A 23,281-nucleotide genomic window follows, 5' to 3' on the forward strand; every position below is an offset into this window, starting at 1 on the left:
TCACAGAACATGCTTTTCTTGTTTATTAACAGAAAAAAATGGAATCAGCAGTCCCAGAAAACACCAAGGGAGTCTTGTTTGACTGGGAATCAGAGCTTCTGATTTTTAAAGTCCCTTCAGTTTATGCTACTATGTATTATCTTTTGTGTTTTCACTTTTGGTTTAAGTAACATTATGTTCATAGTCAAAATTATGTTGTAGCATGAGGAGAAAAGTTAAATAAGAAAGAAACATGTTTTTGCAATAAAAAAGCTTTCCTCAGAGGTGTGTTGTGGGGCGTAATTTATCAGTGTTTAAATATGCGTTAAGATCCTCTGATGGAAGGTATTACAGAAGTTCAAAGTGCTAGGTTTATTAACAAGCAACTTCTTCTCATGACTGTCAGGTTTAACTGTGAATACATAGCATCCTCCTGCTGCCAATGGTTCAAGGTGGATAGAGCCCATTAAAACTGCTGTAGAGACATTGGAACCCTGGAAGTGGAGATGCCCAGGAGAGAATTTCCTCTGGTGCAGAATTTATGCAAGACGCCTTATTTTGCCCTGCAAAGCCTCCTCTACAAGCCCCTGGATAGGGGACATGTCAGGGACTGGGCAAGATAACATGTAGGGGTTGGAGGGGTAGGGCCACAAAGTGTAGTCATAACAACAATAATACTGAGCAGTTACACGGCACTGTTTCCCAGAGCAGGTAGGGGAGGAGCTGCCATAACTTTGGCAGTACTAAGTTTTGCTGTAGGGGGCACTCACCAGCATTGGCAGCAGCCCTGAATTTGGAGTGCATAGATGTTGCCAAAATCCATCTTAACTCCCCCTCTCCTGGGGTGAGTTTTATGCTGTATCGCTAAGAGATTGCATATTACGTAGACAGCAGAAGGAGAACACAGCAATAAATAAGAATGAGTGAGAAAACACGAAAACAAGCCTAAGATCAAAATAGATTTTTTAAAAAAAATCTTCCAATGTAAAAATCAGAAAAAATAAATGCCACCAGATATTATATTAGCTTTGTCTGTTGTTGATATTGAATGCACTGTCACTTTGTATACAATCTTCCATTAAATAATGCTACAGTTTACCTGCTATCTATATATTTGAGTAACAATTTTTCAGTTATCTTAACAAAGTCTATATATTCTATTTTTATCCTGATCTTATTTAAGCAACCTCCTTTCACTTTCTTGACAGTTGGTAACGATATTTAACAATTGTACTGAGTAATCTTATGCTTTCTGTTGCAAAGGTATTTTTCATAGTCTCCTGAAATCAAAATAGAATCCTCCTACACATCACAATCTGACTTTTAATGTGTAGATGCTGTAAGCCTCTAAACAGCATAAATATAGAGGGCTGTCTATCAAGCCACATTCTGCGAAATATAACTTCCTTACTCCCCACGATATTCGGTTGTCTCCAATCTTTAAGTTGTATTATTATTCAGGTGATCATTTTTCATGTTCCCTAATCATTTTGTATTACAATTACTTTTACCTCGATATTATCCAAGTTATTCCCGTTTGTAGTTACTGTAGTATTGTTTATCTCATTATTATTGTTTATTTTATGTAGTATTGTTTATCTCATATAGCTGCCTTTATTGCTGTGTCAGTTTTGATCATTTCTGTACATATCTAGCTATAATTGGAACATCTACTTCTCCCACCTATGCCTCCCTTTGAGTTTTAAATAGCTAACATTTAAGTAGCCATTTGCCATTTCTCTCCTCAATATGCAGTGCTTCTATTTTTAAGTTAATATTATTTGAGCATCTATCCCCAGGAGTCTGGTCAGGATTTTACAGGCTCACCTGCAGGAGGAAAAATTAATGCCTATTCTCCAACCTGTGGCGAGAAACAGGCTGAAAGTGGTAGGATGGTTGTAAAACTAAAAGGCTTTTAGTATTTATAATATATGATAGAGGAAAGTGGTGAGGTGCTAGCTAACTAGCCACTTTTTTCCTATAGGTCTGGCCTGTCTACTCTGCTCTTCAACAGTCTTGTTTATAAGTTTGTTGTAGTTAGCAGTGTTCCGTCTGACTCAGCCCCTCTACATCTGCGTTCTGTCAAGGGCTTCCCACTGAAAAGCAGTGAAGTGTTGAATTGGGAAATTCTTAGATAATATAGAGCCAGGTAGCAATGTCAGTTTAGAAATGAACAGGCACAAGCTATTACAAAAGGGGGAATTCAAAATGTCTGCTGCACTGAAATAAAACCTGACTTGTAGTTAATGATCCCAGGCAGAGTGGCCCTTGGCTGTCCTTAGCAGATAGCAAGTGGCTGCCCTGTAAACTTCCCCTTTTAAAAAACCTTTCAGTTATTGAGCACAAGGGATTTTTTTTCAAGGTGTTGGATTTCAGATCCTCAGAGTCATCTCATACTGGTGTGTGTATCTGGAAGTGGGAATAGACTACATCCTGTTATAAGTGTTTTGAAATTGTGCAAAGTGGATATGTAAACTCACTGGGGTGCCTTTTAGGAAGGAAGGAAGGAAGGAAGGAAAGGACAGAATGGTCCTGATTGTTGCTGGCATAGGAACAAAGGTGCATTTAAGTTGCCTTTACAGCCTCCATATTCTTGTTCTCACTAGCCCACAGCATAAATAAGAGGCAGCTTGGGGCTGCTGTAACTTACATTCTGTCTGCAGTGTCCCCTTGCAGGCTGTCATTAGATGGCGTTACCTAAACCATAGTGCTCTTTGATCATGCCTCCTCCCTCCCTTTCCTTATGCCTAAGGCCACAAGTAGAGTGGCATAGAACCATTCCAGCAGCTGCCCCTCTCCCGGGGAACCCTCTTACACTGGCAGTATTCCTAGGGTAGCTTCTGCCCCCCTCTGTGGCCCTTTATTCTATCAGAGCTGTGTAAAGGGCCTAGGGTGCAGTGGAAAATGGGCCTCCAGGAGCTTTATATTTATTTCTGTGCAGCAGCTGATTTGTGGAGGTTGCAGGAATGATAGGGAACCCCTTCAGAATTGTCACCAGTGGGAATATTCATGAATTCTTCCCCTCCATTTTATTTTGGTGTTGAGTATTATTTAGGCATTTTATAAATGATCTACCTTCCCCCGCCCCCCCGACTCATACTCACATGGTCTCAATCACATAAATACAGGGATTGCAGAAAAATTAAGAAAAGTTGACAATTTAAATTGTTGTGAATGTGATCTTTGGAGAAATATGTGATAATATTGTGCAATTAGAGTGTGCTCCAAAGCCCACTGAGGTCATAAGCAGCTTTCCTTTGGTTTCAGTGAGCTTAGGATCAGGCCCATTGGGGCAAATACCGAGAAATTTCTATTAATTCCAGTTTCTAATACTCAACTCATATCTTGAAACATTGGCTGGGTGTTGTTTTGCTGACTGGATGTTCTCTCTCTCTCTCTCTCTCTCTCTCTCTCTCATTACCAGGGGGTATTTTTGAATGTGTGGAATCCGGCCCAATGGGAGCAGAGGAATTGGCCTTCAGATTTGCTGTGAACACAATCAACAGAAACAGAACTCTCCTGCCAAACACCACATTAACATATGACACCCAAAAGATAAATCTCTATGACAGTTTTGAAGCATCCAAGAAAGGTGATGTTTTGCATATTTAAACTTTTATGTCAGCAGCTAAAACTCACTTGGCTCACCTACCTGAACAAATGCCTGTCAGTAAACTATTCAGAAATGATACTGTACAAGGTTAAGGCGTGCACCACTGACATCAAAGAAAAGTTTTAAAAATGGTCCTTTAAAGGTAACAGTTTGAAAAGAAATTACATGTGAGCATTGCTTCCCCATCAAAATATTATTATTTCCTTATATATTTAGAATCAATTTTGAGATGAGGGTGGTTTTAGGGTATGTCTACACTGCAATTAAAAGCCCGCGGCTAGCCTGTGCAGGGCTGACTCAGGCTGTGGGGCTGTTTAATTGAAGTGTTGACTTCTGGGCTCGAACTGTAGCCTGAGTTGTCCCAACTCACGGGGTCCTGGAGCCCAGGTTCCTGCCTGAGCCCGGAAGTTTGCAGTGCAATTAAACATCCCCACAGCCTGAACCCCATGAGCCTGAGTCAGCTGGCATGAGCCAGCCATGGGTGTCTAATAGCAGTGTAGACATACCCTCAGAGACTAGCAACCTTGGAAACTGAATAGCCTTTTTGGACCCGATCCTGCAAGGGACTGAGTGCCCTCAACTCTGCCCTATCTCCCAGTAGCTGGTGCACCTATTTAGCAGAACATGATGTTTCAGACCTAAGCTTTCCCTGCGCACCTAAAGTGCGTGTTTTGTAGGTAGTGTTACAAACTGATTCAATTGACACCACAAATCAAAGTTCATTTGAGGCCGCTACAGGCCTGTCTACACTGCAACTGGAAGTGAGCCTCCCAGCCCGAGTAGACAGACTCATGCTAGAAGGCTCAACAGCAGCATGGATGTTGCAGTATTGGTGGATACTCAGACTAGCCACCTGAGCTCAGACTCACTTGGGCATTAGCTCAAGTCTCTGTTGGTGCCACAGTGTCCACACTGCTATTTTTAGCATGCTAGCATGAGCCCTGCTAACACATGTCTGTTCACCTGGGCTGTGAGGCATTTTCCCAGTTGTGGTCTATAACCTAGATGAATCACAATGCGGTAAACACATACTGCACTGAGATTCCAGCTGCTGTTTCCAGTATCTGTTAAAATTAGAGACAGGTCTGAACCAAACCCTTTGATTTAGGCTGTTCAGAATCTAAAGTTCTGAATTTTGTGACAGTATGTCATTTGTAACTGATAACTTCTTCCTGTGCACTCAGGCTCCAATTCAATTCATGCTTAAGTCTCCTTAAAGTCAATGGTTATAAGCCTGTGCTTAAGAATTTTGGCAAATAGGGATGGACTGCTGTATCAGGGCCTCCAAAATTTGCTTAAAAGTAAATGGATTATTTTTTAATTAAAACTGATTCCCATGATTGTTAATCCTGTGTAGTTTCAGACCTTGCTGCTATACTTTCTGTACCTTTTCATTGTGATCCCTCAGATATACTGTAACACTGTAGTATGGTATCATACATAGTAATGTAAAACAGAGAAGTCCTGCTGTGTTCTGAGATCTGTCTTTGTGTTCTTCTATTCCTAAAACACACAGGTGTTTGATTCAAGCTTGTGTTAGCTCACATTCTATGCAAATGCATTTTTTTCCTACATCAGAGAGGAAACTACATAGGTTTTTGATTGATTGTTATCAGCACAATCAGAATGGTAGAAAGATCACAGGCGCAGTGGTCAGCTAATCAGATTTTAACAGAGGTTTCTAGTTTAATGCAATGGGTGATGTGAGGAAATTAGGGCTGTCAAGTGATTAAAAAAATTAATCACACGATTAATCAGACTGTTAAACAATAATAGAATACCATTTAAATATTTTGGGATGTTTTCTACATTTTCTAATATATTTATTTCAATTACAACACAGAATATGAAGTGTACAGTGCTCACTTTATATTAATTTTTGATTACAAGTATTTGCACTATAAAAAGCCCAAAAGAAATTGTACTTTAAAATCACCTAATATAAGTACTACAGTGCAATCTCTTTATCATAAAAGTTGAAATTACAAATGTAGAATTATGTACAGAAAAACCTGCATTCAAAAATAAAACAATGTAAAATTTTAGAGCCTGCAAGTCCACTCAGTCCTATTTCTTGTTCAGCCAATCGCTCAGACAAGCAAGTTTGTTTACATTTACAGGAGATAATGCTGCCCACTTCTTATTTACAATGTCACCAGAAAGTGAGAACAGGCGTTCACATGGCACTGTTGTAGCTGGCGTTGCAAGATATTTACGTGCCAGATGCGCAAAACATTCATATGTCCCTTTGTACTTCAACCACCATTCCAGGGGACATGTGTCCATCCTGATGACGGGTTTTGTTTGATAACAATCCAAAGCAATGTGGATTGATGCATGTTCATTTTCATTATCTGAGTCAGATGCCACCAAATGAAGACGGATTTTCTTTTTTGGTGGTTCGGGTTCTGTAGTTTCCACATCAGAGTGTTGCTCTACAGTACTTGTATGAGGTGAATTGAATAATACTATTTCTTTTATCATTTTTAAAGTGCAAATATTTGTAATAAAATAATATACACTTTTATTTCACTTACAACACAGAATACAATCTATATGAAAATGTAGAAAAAACATCCAAAATATTTAATACATTTCAATTGGTATTCTATTAACAGTGCAATTACAATGTCTATGAATTGTGATTATATTTTTAAATCGCGATCAATTTTTTTGAGTTATTGCATGAGTTAACTGCAATTAATTGACAGCCCTAAAATAAATTGTACCAAGTGCATTTTGATACTATACACATGTACAGAGTAGGGTAGTATGCAAAATTTACATTTTACTTAACACCTCATTTAAAATATGTTATGGGCCAGAGTATGGCCCAGCCTTACATGGCTGAGCAGGGGGAGCAAGATGATCTCTGACAGAGTCTCCCTGGACTACCACTCCAGATACTAGATTAGAGCAGGATCAGGGGCATTGCTGCTCCCTCCCCACCCTCAGAAAACAGGTGGGTGGCATGGAGTGGGTGCCCATTCACCAGCCAGTCCTATTGAACTAGCAGGTGGGTTGGGGCCTGGGAAATAACTTGCTATGGGCAAGGGTCTGTAGTGAAATACTCTGCCACCTTATCCCTCACAGGAAACAAGGAGGGAACAGGAAAGAAAACGTAATTTTCTGAGTCTTAATTATTTTCCTAGAGCAGCATAGTAATTTGTGTTCCTTACGTGGACTATGCCCAAAGACACCGTCTATCCTGTTGTTCTTATGCTGCAATTCAAAGAGCCATAGAGGTATATTTATATGTCCCTTTTGTACATCAAAATGAGAGAGTACCTCTTTATTTGCAGTTAACTAGACTGTATTAAACTCTGTAAAATCTTTCAGCTCTGATAGTTCATGGCTTCATGAACCCAAAGTACTTTCACACATTTGACAACCACTTTTGTGCTGAAAGGTTTTTTAGTCAGGAATCAAAGGCTAAAGGTTAGCATAAAATGGTGTACTTAGTATGATGGCTGCAAAGCAGGTTTTTAACAACTGGGTTTATGCATTTGACTATTTACATGGTTCATGATTATGCCCATTAGTGAGCAAGCAGACATCACATCAAAAATACAGTCTGTTTACCTCTTAATCACATAGCCTCTTGGAGTCGATTGCAGATGAGAGATTAATGAGTTTTTGAAGGTACCATACAGAAGAATAACCCCAGGGAAGATCACAATATTCCCAAGATGTTTGAATAAAGAATTATGCAAATGCAATCCCAGTCTCCCTCAATACATTAGAAAAAATGGTGTGCTTCTTATAGAAAAGTGCTGTACTAAATCACGTGCAAAATGATCACACTCTCAAAATCTCAGAAGCAGAAAATAAAAAGCCCATTGAAAAGCCATCTGGTAGCTATCACTGTTGTGTTAGATCCCATCTACTTGTATTTGCATAAAGCTTGTGGACTACACTTAGGAAGGGCAATATTAGTAGAAATTGGAGTGCAATGCTGAATTATGTTTTGAAGCAAAATGTAGTCACTTAGGCCCTAGTCCTGCACTCACAGCCATGTGGGTTGGACCTGGTGCCTATATAAAAGCTCATTGAAGTCACTGGTGCTCTTCAGGGGTGTTCTTGCCCAGTTCGCAGTACACAATCAGGACCTTGGTAGACTCTCCATCATGTAAACACATGAGAATGATTAATTTTAAATTAGTGAAAAGAGTGATGATATATTTATTTCTACTGCTTGCTTTATCGGCAATCAGCAGTATTGATTTTGTAACAATATTAATCATTCACATCTCATGTAAATGCCTTCATCCTGGCAGAGATCTTTTTCTGACCGTATAACTTAACAGCCCAATACTATTTTAAAAGAACAAACCTGTTCCATTTCAGAGAGAGATGGCCAAAATGGGAATATTTCCAAATATTCTGTCAGGATGTGTGTAACAATGTACATTGATTTAATTCTTTAATGAATACCAACAATTAATCTCCTTAAAGAGAAATATTGACTCCCTGCATTCTACTAGTTAATGTATACCTCTCAAAACAATACACCCAAAAGTCCACTTCAACATAAGTCAGTATCTGCTTAATGTTACATTATCTTAATAGGTTGAAATCCACTGAGTAATTGGGTTCTCTGGGGAAGTAGTCTGGGTAGGTTGGGGAGGAAATTCATTTCTAAAACTTGGGTTTAAAAATACAGCCCTCTATGGTCCTACATCTGCTGTAAGGTGCATTAACATTTGATTTCTCCCTTCCCCCTACATTTTCTAAAGGCGTGCCAGAGCTGAGCCTTGGCAACTTCCATTGACATTAGTGGGAGTTTTGACTAAATGTAGTTTTGTTGTATGCATGCTAAGTATTGTTCTTCATCAAATCACAGTGAAAAGTTAAAGATGTAGTTCAACTTGGTCATTATTTAAAGGAAAAGTCTCAGTACAAATGAAAGTGTTAAACTTGAATAGGAAGGGGAAAAATATATTTCACAAAGTGCCATTTAGTTAATGGGAATAGTACAATACTTTCTGGCACATTCTCTCCTCTCAGAATTGACAGACTTCTGTCTCCTCTTCAGCCTGTGATCAGCTGTCCCTTGGGGTGGCAGCCATCTTTGGACCTTCCCATAGCTCTTCAGCTAACGCCGTGCAATCCATCTGCAATGCCCTGGGTGTTCCACATATACAGACCCGCTGGAAACATCAAGTTTCAGACAACAAGGACTCATTCTATGTCAGCCTCTACCCAGATTTCTCTTCTCTCAGTCGTGCCATCCTTGACCTTGTGCAGTTTTTCAAGTGGAAAACCGTCACTGTTGTTTATGATGACAGCACTGGTAAGGCTAACCCATGGGACTATGTGCAGAACTATTCATGTGTGTGCTTTGCTTGCTAATTATTATATTTTTTCCTTTTAAATGTAGTTTTAAGTGAAGCACAGGTAATTCTGTCTAAAATGGTGTGTAACACGTAACAGTTTTGCATACATTTATGCTGCATGTGTATGTTTTATATGCACAACTATATTATTGCATGTGCATAGTTCATATGCACACGTATACATACACCTTTTTATTCATATATCAATCTAAAAGTAATAGGTAAATCTTATCTTGTTCAGATAAGCATCTAAAGATCTGGATATTTATCCAAACCTATCACAAACATCTTTGATTAAGAAATTGGGCTGAAAAATTCATAAAACAGACTTTCTTGCAGGGGTCAGATTGCCCGAAGGGGGCGGGTGGAAGGTGTAGAGTCAGATGCCCTATTGTATTTCTTGAGTTTGGCTGATCTTTGGGAGATCTCAGATGTCCCTCAGGGCTCTGCGTGGCATCTTGGATTGACTCCTTCTTGATTAAGGGGCTGTGAAATGAGGAAGAACTCTCCCAAGCTCAAATCCTATATTGTTCAGATAAGCATCTAAAGAACCTGGTGGTGCCAAACTGAACAAACTCATAGTAGTTTGTGTAGATCTCCTTAATATAATCCTCCCTCTCCTTTTTTATATGCTTTGAGTAGTGAAATAGTTAATCTTTTAAATGTTGACATTGTTATCATAGACCATCTGAGTTAGCCCCACTGAGATAAATAAGGCAGTTCATATCTCTTTCATAGAATCATAGAATCATAGAATATCAGGGTTGGAAGGGACCCCAGAAGGTCATCTAGTCTAACCCCCTGCTCAAAGCAGGACCAATTCCCAGTTAAATCATCCCAGCCAGGGCTTTGTCAAGCCTGACCTTAAAAACCTCTAAGGAAGGAGATTCTACCACCTCCCTAGGTAACGCATTCCAGTGTTTCACCACCCTCTTAGTGAAAAAGTTTTTCCTACTATCCAATCTAAGCCTCCCCCACTGCAACTTGTATCCATTACTCCTCGTTCTGTCATCTGCTACCATTGAGAACAGTCTAGAGCCATCCTCTTTGGAACCCCCTTTTAGGTAGTTGAAAGCAGCTATCAAATCCCCCCTCATTCTTCTCTTCTGCAGGCTAAACAATACCAGCTCCTTTAGCCTCTCCTCATAACTCATGTGTTCCAGTCCCCTAATCATTTTTGTTGCCCTTCGCTGGACTCTCTTCAATTTATCCACATCCTTCTTGAAGTGTGGGGCCCAAAACTGGACACAGTACTCCAGATGAGGCCTCACCAATGTCGAATAGAGGGGAACGATCACGTCCCTCGATCTGCTCGCTATGCCCCTACTTATACATCCCAAAATGCCATTGGCCTTCTTGGCAACAAGGGCACACTGCTGACTCATATCCAGCTTCTCGTCCACTGTCACCCCTAGGTCCTTTTCCGCAGAACTGCTGCCTAGCCATTCGGTCCCTAGTCTGTAGCTGTGCATTGGGTTCTTCCGTCCCAAGTGCAGGACCCTGCACTTATCCTTATTGAACCTCATCATATTTCTTTTGGCCCAATCCTCCAATTTGTCTAGGTCTTTCTGTATCCTATCCCTCCCCTCCAGCGTATCTACCACTCCTCCCAGTTTAGTATCATCCGCAAATTTGCTGAGAGTGCAATCCACACCGTCCTCCAGATCATTTATGAAGATATTGAACAAAACTGGCCCCAGGACCGACCCTTGGGGTACTCCACTTGATACCGGCTGCCAACTAGATATGGAGCCATTGATCACTACCCATTGAGCCCGACAATCTAGCCAGCTTTCTACCCACCTTGTAGTGCATTCATACAGCCCATACTTCCTTAACTTGCTGACAAGAATACTGTGGGAGACCGTGTCAAAAGCTTTGCTAAAGTCAAGAAACAATACATCCACTGCTTTCCCTTCATCCACAGAACCAGTAATCTCATCATAAAAGGCAATTAGATTAGTCAGGCATGACCTTCCCTTGGTGAATCCATGCTGGCTGTTCCTGATCACTTTCCTCTCATGCAAGTGCTTCAGGATTGATTCTTTGAGGACCTGCTCCATGATTTTTCCAGGGACTGAAGTGAGGCTGACTGGCCTGTAGTTCCCAGGATCCTCCTTCTTCCCTTTTTTAAAGATTGGCACTACATTAGCCTTTTTCCAGTCATCCGGGACTTCCCCGGTTCGCCACGAGTTTTCAAAGATAATGGCCAATGGCTCTGCAATCACAGCCGCCAATTCCTTCAGCACTCTCGGATGCAACTCGTCCGGCCCCATGGACTTGTGCACGTCCAGCTTTTCTAAATAGTCCCTAACCACCTCTATCTCCACAGAGGGCTGGCCATCTCTTCCCCATTTTGTGATGCCCAGCGCAGCTGTCTGGGAGCTGACCTTGTTAGTGAAAACAGAGGCAAAAAAAGCATTGAGTACATTAGCTTTTTCCACATCATCTGTCACTAGGTTGCCTCCCTCATTCATTAAGGGGCCCACACATTCCTTGGCTTTCTTCTTGTTGCCAACATACCTGAAGAAACCCTTCTTGTTACTCTTGACATCTCTGGCTAGCTGCAGCTCCAGGTGCGATTTGGCACTCCTGATAACATTCCTACATGCCCGAGCAATATTTTTATACTCTTCCCTGGTCATATGTTCAACCTTCCACTTCTTGTAAGCTTCTTTTTTATGTTTAAGATCCGCTAGGATTTCACCATTAAGCCAAGCTGGTCGCCTGCCATATTTACTATTCTTTCAACTCATTGGGATGGTTTGTCCCTGTAACCTCAACAGGGATTCCTTGAAATACAGCCAGCTCTCCTGGACTCCTTTCCCCTTCAAGTTAGTCCCGCAGGGGATCCTGGCCATCCGTTCCCTGAGGGAGTCGAAGTCTGCTTTCCTGAAGTCCAGGGTCCGTATCCTGCTGCTTACCTTTCTTCCCTGCATCAGGATCCTGAACACAACCAACTCATGGTCACTGCCTCCCAGATTCCCATCCACTTTTGCTTCCCCCACTAATTCTACCCGGTTTGTGAGCAGCAGGTCAAGAAAAGTGCCCCCCCTAGTTGGCTCCTCTAGCACCTGCGCCAGGAAATTGTCCCCTACGCTTTCCAAAAACTTCCTGGATTGTCTATGCACCGCTGTATTGCTCTCCCAGCAGATATCAGGAAAATTAAAGTCACCCATGAGAATCAGGGCATGTGATCTAGTAGCTTCCGCGAGCTGCCGGAAGAAAGCCTCATCTACCTCATCCCCCTGGTCCGGTGGTCTATAGCAGACTCCCACCACTACATCACTCTTGTTGCACACACTTCTAAACTTAATCCAGAGACACTCAGGTTTTTCTGCAGTTTCGTACCGGAGCTCTGAGCAGTCATACTGCTCCCTTACATACAGTGCTACTCCCTGACCTTTTCTGCCCTGCCTGTCCTTCCTGAACAGTTTATAACCATCCATGACAGTACTCCAGTCATGTGAGTTATCCCACCAAGTCTCTGTTATTCCGATCACGTCATAGTTCCTTGACATCACCAGGACCTCCAGTTCTCCCTGCTTGTTTCCAAGGCTTTGTGCATTTGTATATAAGCACTTGAGATAACCTGTTGATCGCCCCTCATTCCCAGTATGAGGCAGGAGCCCTCCCCTCACAGACATTCCTGCCTGTGCTTCCTCCCGGTATCCCGCTTTCCCACTTACCTCAGGGCTTTGGTCTCCTTCCCCTGGTGAACCTAGTTTAAAGCCCTCCTCACTAGGTTAGCCAGCCTGCTGGCAAAGATGCTCTTCCCTCTCTTCGTAAGATGGAGCCCGTCTCTGCCCAGCACTCCTCCTTCATGGAACACCATCCCGTGGTCAAAGAAACCAAAGCCTTCTCTCCGACACCACCTGCGTAGCCATTCGTTGACTTCCACGATTCGACGCTCCCTACCTAGGCCTTTTCCTTCCACGGGGAGGATGGACGAGAACACCACCTGCACCTCAAACTCCTTTATCCTTCTTCCTAGAGCCACATAGTCCGCAGTGATCCGCTCAAGGTCATTCTTGGCAGTATCATTGGTGCCCACGTGGAGAGGCAGGAAGGGGTAGCGATCCGAGGGCTTGATGAGTCTCGGGAGTCTCTCCGTCACATCGCGAATCTTAGCCCCTGGCAAGCAGCAGACTTCTCGGTTTTCCCGGTCAGGGCGGCAGATAGATGACTCAGTCCCCCGGAGGAGAGAGTCCCCGACCACCACCACCCGCCTTCTCCTCTTGGGAGTGGTGGTCGTGGAACCCCCAACCTCAGGACAGCGCATCTCATGCCTTCCAACCAGCGGAGTCTCCTTCTGCTTTCTCGCCCCAGACATATCATCTGGTCCACTCTCCGCAACGATACCTGTGGAGAGAACATGAAAGCGGTTAGTTACCTGTGTCTGTGTTACTGGAACCCGGACATTCCGCTTACCTCTTCTGGAGGTCACATGTTGCCAAGCTTCTTCACTGGCCTCTTGGCTCCTCTGTGCAACCTGCTCTATATCTGTAGAGCTTTGTGCCCTTAGAAGCCTATCCTGAGTTTTGTCCAGGAAATCCTCAGTTTCCCGTATGCAACGCAGGGTTGTTATCTGTTGCTCCAGACCTTCAATCTTCTCTTCCAATATGGAGACCAGCTTGCACTTTGTACAGACAAAGTCGCTTCTGTCCTGTGGAAGAAAGACAAACATGGCACATCCAGTGCAGGTCACAACAGCTGAACCCCCCCCTTCCATATCACCTTCCTACTACGAGCTTCCTCAGAGCAGTTTGCAAGACGTAAGCCTCACTGGGCTCACTCCAGGCGAACTCCCAGGCAAACTCCTGCTGTGAGCTGCTCTGCTGTCCCCGCTGCTCAGCTGGTTCTCCGCCGCTCAGCTGGTTCGCGAAGCTCTGGCTATTTTTAAACAGCCAGGCTTCCCTGTCGCAAACAAACAGACACCCTACTGCCCGCTCTTTGAGTTATTGTTTCAGATTCTGCTGACATCACTGCATCAGTTACACTTGGTCCATGTTTTCAAATCTGTCTCTGCAACCATAATATCTAGAGGCTGTTTTTTTTTAAAAAATACAAGCTTAGGTTCTGAAGAATAGGAAGGCAGCTTGAAAGAGGTGCTGCTACATGCTACTAGTGAGTGCCTGCTGAAGCCCAGCCCAGCCCTGCTCACTGGTTTCAGCTAGGTAGGAAACACACCATGATGACTATTTTGGTTTCAGTCATGGATAGGGCTGTGTAAAGCCTGCAGTCTAAGATTTGCAAAAGAAACCCTGCAGTCTGGCTCCTAGGATGTGAAAGCAAATGAAACTTGAAGGCTCATTTTCATAGCTAAAATTCAGATTTGCTGATTCAGATTTGATAACATTGAACCTCAAACTGCCAATTGGGAATTCCCCATAGCTTGCCATGTTATAGCTCTCCACATCCTCCAGGCTGCTCTGACAGGAACCATTATCCTCAAAACAAACCATGGGAACCACCTCCTTATTTTAGGTTTCATCTAGTAAGTGGGGTTCACTACCCTACCAAGGCTTGTTGAGAGGAGGAGATAGCTGTTGGTGGTGATGGAAAGAAACCGGTTCTCAAGTGGGGTATGCTAGCTTCATGGCTGGGTAATCAATTTTGTCTCAGGTTTTCTGAATTGTTGAGACATTTTGACAATTTCAAGACTTTTTTCAAAATATTTTTGAGAAAAAAAATTGTCAAAACTGACTCCCAAAAAATGTTTTGGTTTCCATGAATCGGCATTTTCCACTAGAAAAAATGTCATTGAAAATATCTTGGCCGGTTCTAATACTCTTGTAAAGAATTTTGTATGGTGATCGTATAGTTGAGAGACATTCACACAGCTTGGACATATAAGAGAAATGAGGATGAAGATTGGGTGTCTTGCATCTGCTGTGCAGTATACATACAGCATTTTGCATACAAAATGGCTATTTTAAATAGCTATATGAAATGTTAATCTGAGTTCATTTAAATGTGTTTTACTATGTGGTTAGTCTCCTTTTAAAATAACTATGAATGAGAAATCAGTATGTGTATTAAAATGATTTTTGAATCAATTTCTAAAGATCCCATAAACCTTCACAATGTCAGCTGAGAACTTTCAGTCCCAGTACCTCTGCCTTGCAAAGCTGCTCATGCCAAAAAGAAACCAGTACTTGTAAAAAGTAAACTTTTAATCTTTTCATGATCTTGGCTGTAAGTAAATGTTGAGGCTACGGTTTAAAAAACTGCCAGAATATCTTTGTTGGAAGCATCTCCCTACTTCAAAGACTTCAAATCCAAGGGCATGCTGCTGGGAAGTCCACAGCATCTTCTGCTTTTGAAGTGCTTATGGGAGCAACTTTTTGCTAAAAGAAACTCTCTTAAAAACAGACTTTAAAACTTAAAGCTAGGCTGTAAACAGGTTTAAAAACCATTTGTTAAAGAAGGTAATTAATCTTGATTAAGAAGGGCTCCGTTCAATTCATGGGTACTTCTAATGTAAACATTGAATGGTGGAGGCTGGGGCTGAAACATCCAGTGACAGTTTAAACTGACACTGGAAGATTCAGTATCATAATGACCCCTTGACCATGAAGATTTTGATTAGTTTCAAATCCATTCAAATGAATGAAGGAAATAAAAACAAAATTAGAATTTGCGTTCTTGTAGGCACCTCTCAATCTCATAACATAGGCAGGAGATACCCAAAATGTGGGGATCAATGTGCACTCTTATTTCCCTTCCTCTGTTTCTCTGTATTTACTCCTTCCCCTTCACCTCTTTCTAAGAGCTATTTAGGATTGATAGCCAGTCATGCCTCTTCACTTTCATGATAAAGTTCTCTACTAATGGATTTTCTCCTTCTGAATGGACATTTCCCAAATGGACACTTTTCACGGGAATAGCAATAATATGCTGTCGCAGGTATGCAGCATCATATTTTCTTGCTAAAATTGAAGGTTCATTATTATTTTTTGATCTGTTTACGTTTATGTAGTTCTATTACTTCTGTATTTACATGGAAACTGCTGGAAATGAGGAGTCTTATTAAGAAAAAAAGGTGGGGGCAGTTGGGGAGGAATGTATGTAAAAGATTTTAAGAGTTTTCAAAGGATAAGTCTCCAAATAAAGCCAGGTCTCCGGGGGCGGGAGGATTAGGGAGAAGGGGGAGAAGCGAGGGGTTGCAAGGTTCTGGAAGGCTGTATTTGTACTCTGGGGAAATTTAGATTACCATTTTATCTCAATATCTTAATTTTCATGGCCTCAAATGTAATGCAATTATGAGGCAGCTCTGAAAAATGTATTCCCCTGCTAGATGAAAAGGGCCAACCCACTCCCCCAAAAGCATTCCAGAAATTTCATCATCTACATTCTCTACGGCATTTACTGCCTTATGATGTTGCATTCAATATGGGAAATTTCATCATGATGGCTCGATGTTCCAAAAGTACATATGAGCTCCCAAAACTCCACTATCACAAAAATAGATGTAAAAGCACACACAACTCCAATGTCAACCCTATAAAAATAAAGGTAAAACCAACAGTGGGAAAATCCTAAAGGTTTGAAGTGTGAGATTAATTTGTATTAGCATCTTCTTTCTTCTTCATTGTAGTTTTTTATTTTGTAGTGCCTCAAAATGTGTTAGGTGCTTCACTGAAACACAACAATAACAACAATAATAAATAAATAAATAAAAAAGAGCTCGGCTTTGGTAATGCTGCAAATATCCACCTACCTAAAACACTGCTATGGTACCCATTAACATAATGTCTGAGTGCCTCAAACTTTTTAATGTATTTCTTCTCATGATGCCCTGTTAGGTAGGTTATATAGTTATCTCCATTTTAAAGGCCTGACTCCACAGAAGCTAAGTGACTGGCCCAGAGTCACACAGGAAATCTGTGGCAGACTAGGGACTTGAACCCCAGTTTTCGGAGATCCAGGTTAGTGCACTGACTACTAGACTGTCCTTTTACAGAGGTTTGGATGAAGGAAAAGTTGCAGTTTTTGTGAGGTGTGACATAGAACTAGAGAAGGAATTGCTCGGCGGATCTTCCTGACGCAGACTACCCACTGCCCAAAACAAATGGCCATAAAGGCAGAACAATTCCTAAGGTGAGGCTAGCCCTACTCCCCTACCAGGGATCAGATCGCCCCTGCCCTTTGCTCATGTGATGGGTGTGGGCTTAATCAAGGTGGGCCTCTTTCTGCATCAAACATTGAAACAAGTCCAGCCAGTGCCCATGTCTGCCGTTGCAACTCTGCCTCACCACTTCCTCAGTTAACCTGCGTTAGACAGCTGCCACACAAATATCAGTACTACAGTATCCTGTCACTAGCCCTACCTATAGGTTCTCTGTGGAAGGCAAAATCCAGACACCTGTAGCAACCAATTTGCAGAGTTGTAAAGAACTTTCTTAAAGGATCATTGGGCAAATCTCTGAGGAAAAAGGGGAAATAGAGCAATAAGAAAAACAACAAAGAAACAATCCAAGGGAAGGACGGGGAAGGGAAAGAGGGGACATGGGCACGGAGGCAAAAAAAGGAGGCGCATGAATGATGGCTAATTTCCAGGAGTAGCAAATTGCCTTTTCCTCCCCGTGTATTTGAAGGGGGTGTTATGGAGCCAAAAAAATTACCCTGGCCCACAAATGGGCCAATTAGATTATGAGGGTGGGAATTAAGGTCCCTCAAGCTCTGTCCACATGCAAACCTGCTGAAGTATGAAGAGAGGGTGCTGTCAGGGGGCACTGACACTCCTCCCCATGCCAGTTAGGACCCATGCTGGTCCAGATAGACCCCTCCCCCTCTTACTCCCAGCCAGTGTGGTATGTAACAAGTGAGGAGGATAAGCAGCATGTTGGGATGGGAAAGGAATATGAGGCTACAGAAATACTTGGATTTTCATTTCAGATATGTACACACCATAGTGGTACGGTTGAGGTGGAGGTTGAATGTACAAAAATAGGGAAGATAAAGATTGAAGATAGTGAATTATTTTTGGCTCACTTCATTATTATGAAGAGATGAATTTTCAGATAAAACCTAAGGGCTTTATCTTGCAAAATGCTGAGCGCTCTGGCTCTGATATTAGAAAACAATTAAGCATTCACTTAAGCCCCTTTAAAGTGCACTGCTGGGTCTGGGCTAGAGTGCTCTGCATCTCACAGGCACGAGCTCTTAATTAGTGAAAGGTTGTAGCTGGGCAGATTATAGAAGGGAGGGTATTCCATGCATTGGGGTGGCATGGAAAAAGGCATGAAGAGGCTTGTGGAAGAAAGAGACCAAGGGGGTGTCAGTGGTGGGGATGGCAGGGTCTACATGACAAGGGGCAAGGTTAGATAAAGAGGCAGGAGAGAAGATTTGCAGGCTTGAACAGAAAGGCTAAAAGGCTGAGTTATAGGTAATGGAGAAAGGGAGCCAGTGAAAAGATTCAAAGGAGGGGACGATGTAGGAGGGATTGCTGTATGTTTCTGTATCGGATTGCTTGGCTGCTAGGTGGCACCTGCTTTCCTCTGTAGTTCCTCAGTACAGTTTCCTTGTGGCTCCTTGATGTAGCCCATCTGTTAAATTGATGAAAACTGGTGCTAGAACTCTCTAGCTGTCCTGATACAGGTTTAAAAACCTTAACTGTGTCATACCATCTTTCATATTGGATTCAATGAGAGCTTTGCGTAAGAATTGTTGGCAGGATATGATCCAGTGTATTTTTGGTAATTTCTGATCCTCTCATTAGTTAGATATGTGTAAATTATCCATTGGTTTTAATTAAGTCCCCTTTAGGCTTATGGATTTGTTGCAGTCAGATGGCTTTAAGAAAGAAGGGAAAAAATGGCAGACATGCGCACCAGCTGGCTTTCCCCTGAGTTCTAATATCTCCACAGAGAATAAAGTGTCCCAGAGCTTTCTTCCTAGTTCTCAAAAATTCAACTACGTGAGATAACCTTTTCTAAGAAGGAGAAAACACATCAAATCAGTCCTAGAGAGAACTTCAGGGGTACAAGAAGCTGTGAAGCAGGCTGACAAGCTTAACCCTTTGTGGATATCCTATAAAACACTAGCTTGATTCCTGATTTGCATAAGCCATTAGTTGCTAATACCATTCAATTACATAGTGCAAATGGCTTACGCAAATCAATTTGATAAAAACAGGAGCTGAGTTTTTTTCTTAATTAGCCTTTGTTGTGGTCTTGGATGAACCGACGTGAAAGTTGGCATGGAATTGTCTTCAGAAACGAACCTGTTGTTAGGGTGTCTTCAATATTTTATACACTGGGGCTCATTTTAGAGGTGGGGAAAAAAGGAGAAAAAAAGTGTCATTTTGCTGGTATTTTTAACGAGAGTGAATTTGGTGTTTGCTAATTTTTAAACAAAGTTTGGGTTTGTTTCTTGGGACCTGTGCTGGGTAGTATTATATATCTCATATGATCTCGCATCCAAAGATAACACTGTCTTGTGCATATAATTGTAATAAATTAAAGGTACTTCCCTTGCATTTGCAGCTGTTCTAACTTTTTTGGGGAGTAATTTAGTAATCTGGGAAAAATTGGGGGAAGGAAACAGTCATCACTAAAAGATAAAAAGAGTGAATGTGTTTCAGTAATTGTTGGAAGTGAAACTGAGGTTAACTCTATGTTGCTCTATGTTGTCTCTTTAAATATGTCTTGTAAACAGTGCTTGGAGACAGGAAGTGGGGCTTAAGACTGCAAAGAATAAGTAATTCAGAGAGAGAAGGGGGACAAAGAAGCCATGTGGCCTCAAGAGAGACAACTCAGAATTTATGTTTCCCTCAATATAAAATCAGCAAAATATCTAATCTATCTATCCTGTGCTCATTATTTAGAAGAGACTGCGGTCAGGGTAGGTTATTGTAGTTATAACAAAGAAAAAGTGTGAAACAATAAATAAATACAGAATTAAGGATCAAATTTTTGACAAGTGAAACAATTACAGAATACTTCGCCGGAGTCTAGTGGGCCTGATTCTGATCTCACTTATACCTGTTTTAAATTGATATTATTCCTTTGACTTCACTGGAGTTGCTCCTGACTTAGTGCCCAGTTTAGTACTTGGGAAAGCACATGGTCACATGTGGAGTTAATATTAATAATACATAACTCTTTTTTAGTGCTTTTCTATCAGTATATCTTAAAGCACTTCACAATCTTGAGTGCATTTATCCTCACACCACCACCAGGGAGGTCCCCATTTTACGCAAGAAGAGGCTAAGTGACTCGCCTGAGGTCAAACAGGAAGTCTGTGGTGGAACAGGGAATTGAGCTAAGTCCTAGGTTACTGGCCTGGCCACTGGACCATCTTCCTCTCTCATAAGCAGCTGCTTGAGTGGTTTCTTGAATCAGAGCCTTACCTGGTGTATGTGAGATGAGGCTGTGACTATGAAAAGTCTTGTTTTAATTTACTATTTTAAAATAAAGAAATTAACTTGAGAATGAGGGGGGAAATGTGAAGATCCCTGCCCTGGGAAATAGAAGTTTGTCAAAAGTTTGTTGTTTAAGGTATCAACATAAATCTTTTGTGAGGCTTCATTCAGCCCTCCTAACTTAGAATCAAATTCTCAACTCCACTGATCGGCACTCTGGCTCTTTCCACAGCTTGGCTCTCATGACCTATTTCCCACTCATTCCTCCTGTGGAATCCTCACTGCAAGTTCCACAACAAGGACACGCAGAATCTACAACAGGGAATTTCACTGAGAGATCACGTCTAAATTAGTAATGTTGTGCAGACTACTTAAAGAGTTGTGTTGCTTTGTATGACTTATAATAGGATAGGGGAGTTTAGCACTTTATGATAAGCTAGAAGATCCATTGTTGTTCTAGGTTTCTTGAAAGACAAAATATGGTCATTCTGACTTTTTAAATGGAATGGATGAATATCTAAAGGCATAATATTTTTGACATTATCATCTGAGGACATGGGCGTTTCCCCCCGTTCTAGATAAATATGGCTTTTGAATGAACTGTAATATTCATTATTATTAAATAATAATTTTGAACTATTTTTAGAGGGTCAGAAAATGTAGATTCAGGCTGATTATATATTATGCAGTACCTTCTAAATACTTAGTATTTCAAGTGCTGTGTGCAATAATTCCAAGTGCAAATACAATTAGTAATCATGTGTTAAACCTAATTACTGTATTTGGATATAGTTGATTACATAGTTTGATATATTACGTTTCCAAGAAGGTTATTGAACGAGTTGCCCAGTAAAACTTGAAAGTATTTTTCCTGATGTCAGAATGAAAATACAAAAAAAAAAAAAAAATACCAACCAGAGAGAGAGAGTATCTTGTGTAGTCATAATTTTACTTTTGATGGTTATATAGTCTCAATATTAAGAATTATTTACCTTTTTAGATTAACAATTGAGTCCCTATAGTATGAGAGAGACTTTTGGTTATGTTTAATTTTTCTTTTGTGGTCAGTCATGCTATAAAGCTTCTTTGTGATTATTTCTTTAGAACTCAAAAGTAATGGGGCATTTGAAAAGAGCAGAAAAAAATTAAACCAACTTAGGCCCATACCATACATGGGTCAAAGAACTTCTCTGATTTCAATCAGAGTCAACTTTTTGATCATGACTTAAATTTGCTTTTCAGAAAAAGACCAGAATATAAGTATTTTTTAAAAAAACGTTATTTTTTAAAATATAATGGGCTTGATGGAGTTTTGCCTTTGACTTCAATGAGAACAGGATGGGGGCCAATATTTCCAGAAAATATTGGATCGTTAAATGAACTTACTCCAGATGACAGTTTAAATTGTACTGTGCCACTCAGAGGAAAACACACACACTTAAGAATTTTTAAGTCTTGTAGAACATTGACTACTTAGAACTGGTTCTTCGAACAAGCTTACTTTCTAGTATACAGAATGCTATAAGTGCCAAATTGAAATTTTGTTACTGATTCAAAATAGATAAACAAAGACAAAAGACAAAAAAAATAAGGAGGAGAAAAGGGAAAACTACTAGCTATAACATCCTGAGTGCATCATAAATATAAATAATTTACAATTAACTATACTACTTGTATTTTTCACGTACATTTCAGTATCACGAGTTTGTCCTCTAGTTTTAGAGAGAACGTTAAAGATGCTGAAAATGTCTAGTACTGTGTGAATCACTGTTCTTTACTGCACAGCCTCAGATAAAATGTTCCCATCTTAATCTTTTTAGCTTCATTTTTAGAATCATTCTTCTCTTCTTCTGTCAACTTTTGCAACACAAATTTCACTGTTTTGGTCTCCCAAAATAAATGTGGTTAGCCAGTATTCCTATTACTCTAGTGGAAATTCCAGTTGAAAATGTTCAACAATATCACATGTCCAACTAGGTCTACTGGAATTTCTAGTAGGTATTTATTTCCTGTAAGCATCCTTTTTTGACTGGTACAGTACTGCTGCCTCTGTTCCTCTTATGGTAAAGGTTTGCTTTCTTTGTTCCAACCTTTGAGCATAATTCTGAAAGCTGAGATGCAGAAAGAGTTTACTTCCTCCCTGTACCATAGCAGATCATGCTTTTCCCTCCTGCTTTCATTAATCTCTCCCTCTCATATTTGTCAGCCATTTTGTAGAGCATAGTTCCCTCAATTAAATTCTGTTCCTGAGACTTTCTCATTGAAATTCAGAGTAACTTTAGTTGTCATTGTCCTCTTCTGTATTCAGCAGTTTAGGCAGAAGTTTTCATAACATATTTAAGTTGGCAACAACCAAACTTAAAAAAAAATACCTTCAAAGACCGTGATACAATAATATATTCAAATATATTCAGCTAAGTTTATACATAAACTGACAGAGACCCTGTCTGGAAAAAAACATTACATATTGTATATATTGTTATCATCTTCTTGTTTCTCATCTTACTACACAGGATTTATTGTTTAACATTATTGGTAAGAAGATTGTTGAGTTAATTTTTGGTTGCCTTTTCACCCCCTACATATTTTAAAACTGGACAGTTTTAATAATTGTGGTTCTTCTGGGGCAGGGGTGGCCAACCTGAGCCTGAGAAGGAGCCAGAATTTACCAGTGTACATTGCCAGAGAGCCACAGTAATACATCAGCAGCCCCGCATCAGCTTCCCCTCCAACCCACAGCACCTCCCACCCTCTGGCAGCCCCGCCGATCAGCACCTCCACTTCCCTCTCCATGTCTCCTGTCCACTGTGATCAGCTGTTTCATGGCATGCAGGAGGCTGTGTGGGGGAGACAGAGGAGGAATGAGGACATGGCAGGCTCAGGGGAAGGGGCCTTGGGGGAAGGGGTAGAGTGGGGGCAGGGCCTGGGGCAGAGCTGGGGTTGAGCAGTGAGCACCCTTCAGCACATTGGAAAGTTGGCACCTAT

At 41.1% G+C, this 23,281-nt stretch overlaps 1 protein-coding gene across 4 annotated transcripts in view; it reads left to right on the forward strand.

Annotated features, from left to right (window-relative positions):
- The window catches only part of GRIK2 (glutamate ionotropic receptor kainate type subunit 2), a 626,152-nt gene that overhangs the window by 188,892 nt on the left and 413,979 nt on the right, over positions 1-23,281 (forward strand). For all 4 annotated transcript variants that reach the window (XM_084624592.1, XM_084624595.1, XM_084624593.1 and 1 more), the window contains 2 exons: positions 3,404-3,571; positions 8,628-8,885. In XM_084624592.1, coding sequence (XP_084480718.1) covers positions 3,404-3,571; positions 8,628-8,885 — 426 coding nt within the window. The remainder of the gene's footprint in view (positions 1-3,403; positions 3,572-8,627; positions 8,886-23,281) is intronic.

This window comes from Lepidochelys olivacea (genome assembly GCF_965140295.1).
Source record: "Lepidochelys olivacea isolate rLepOli2 genome assembly, chromosome: 3".
Classification (NCBI taxonomy): Eukaryota; Metazoa; Chordata; order Testudines; family Cheloniidae; genus Lepidochelys; species Lepidochelys olivacea.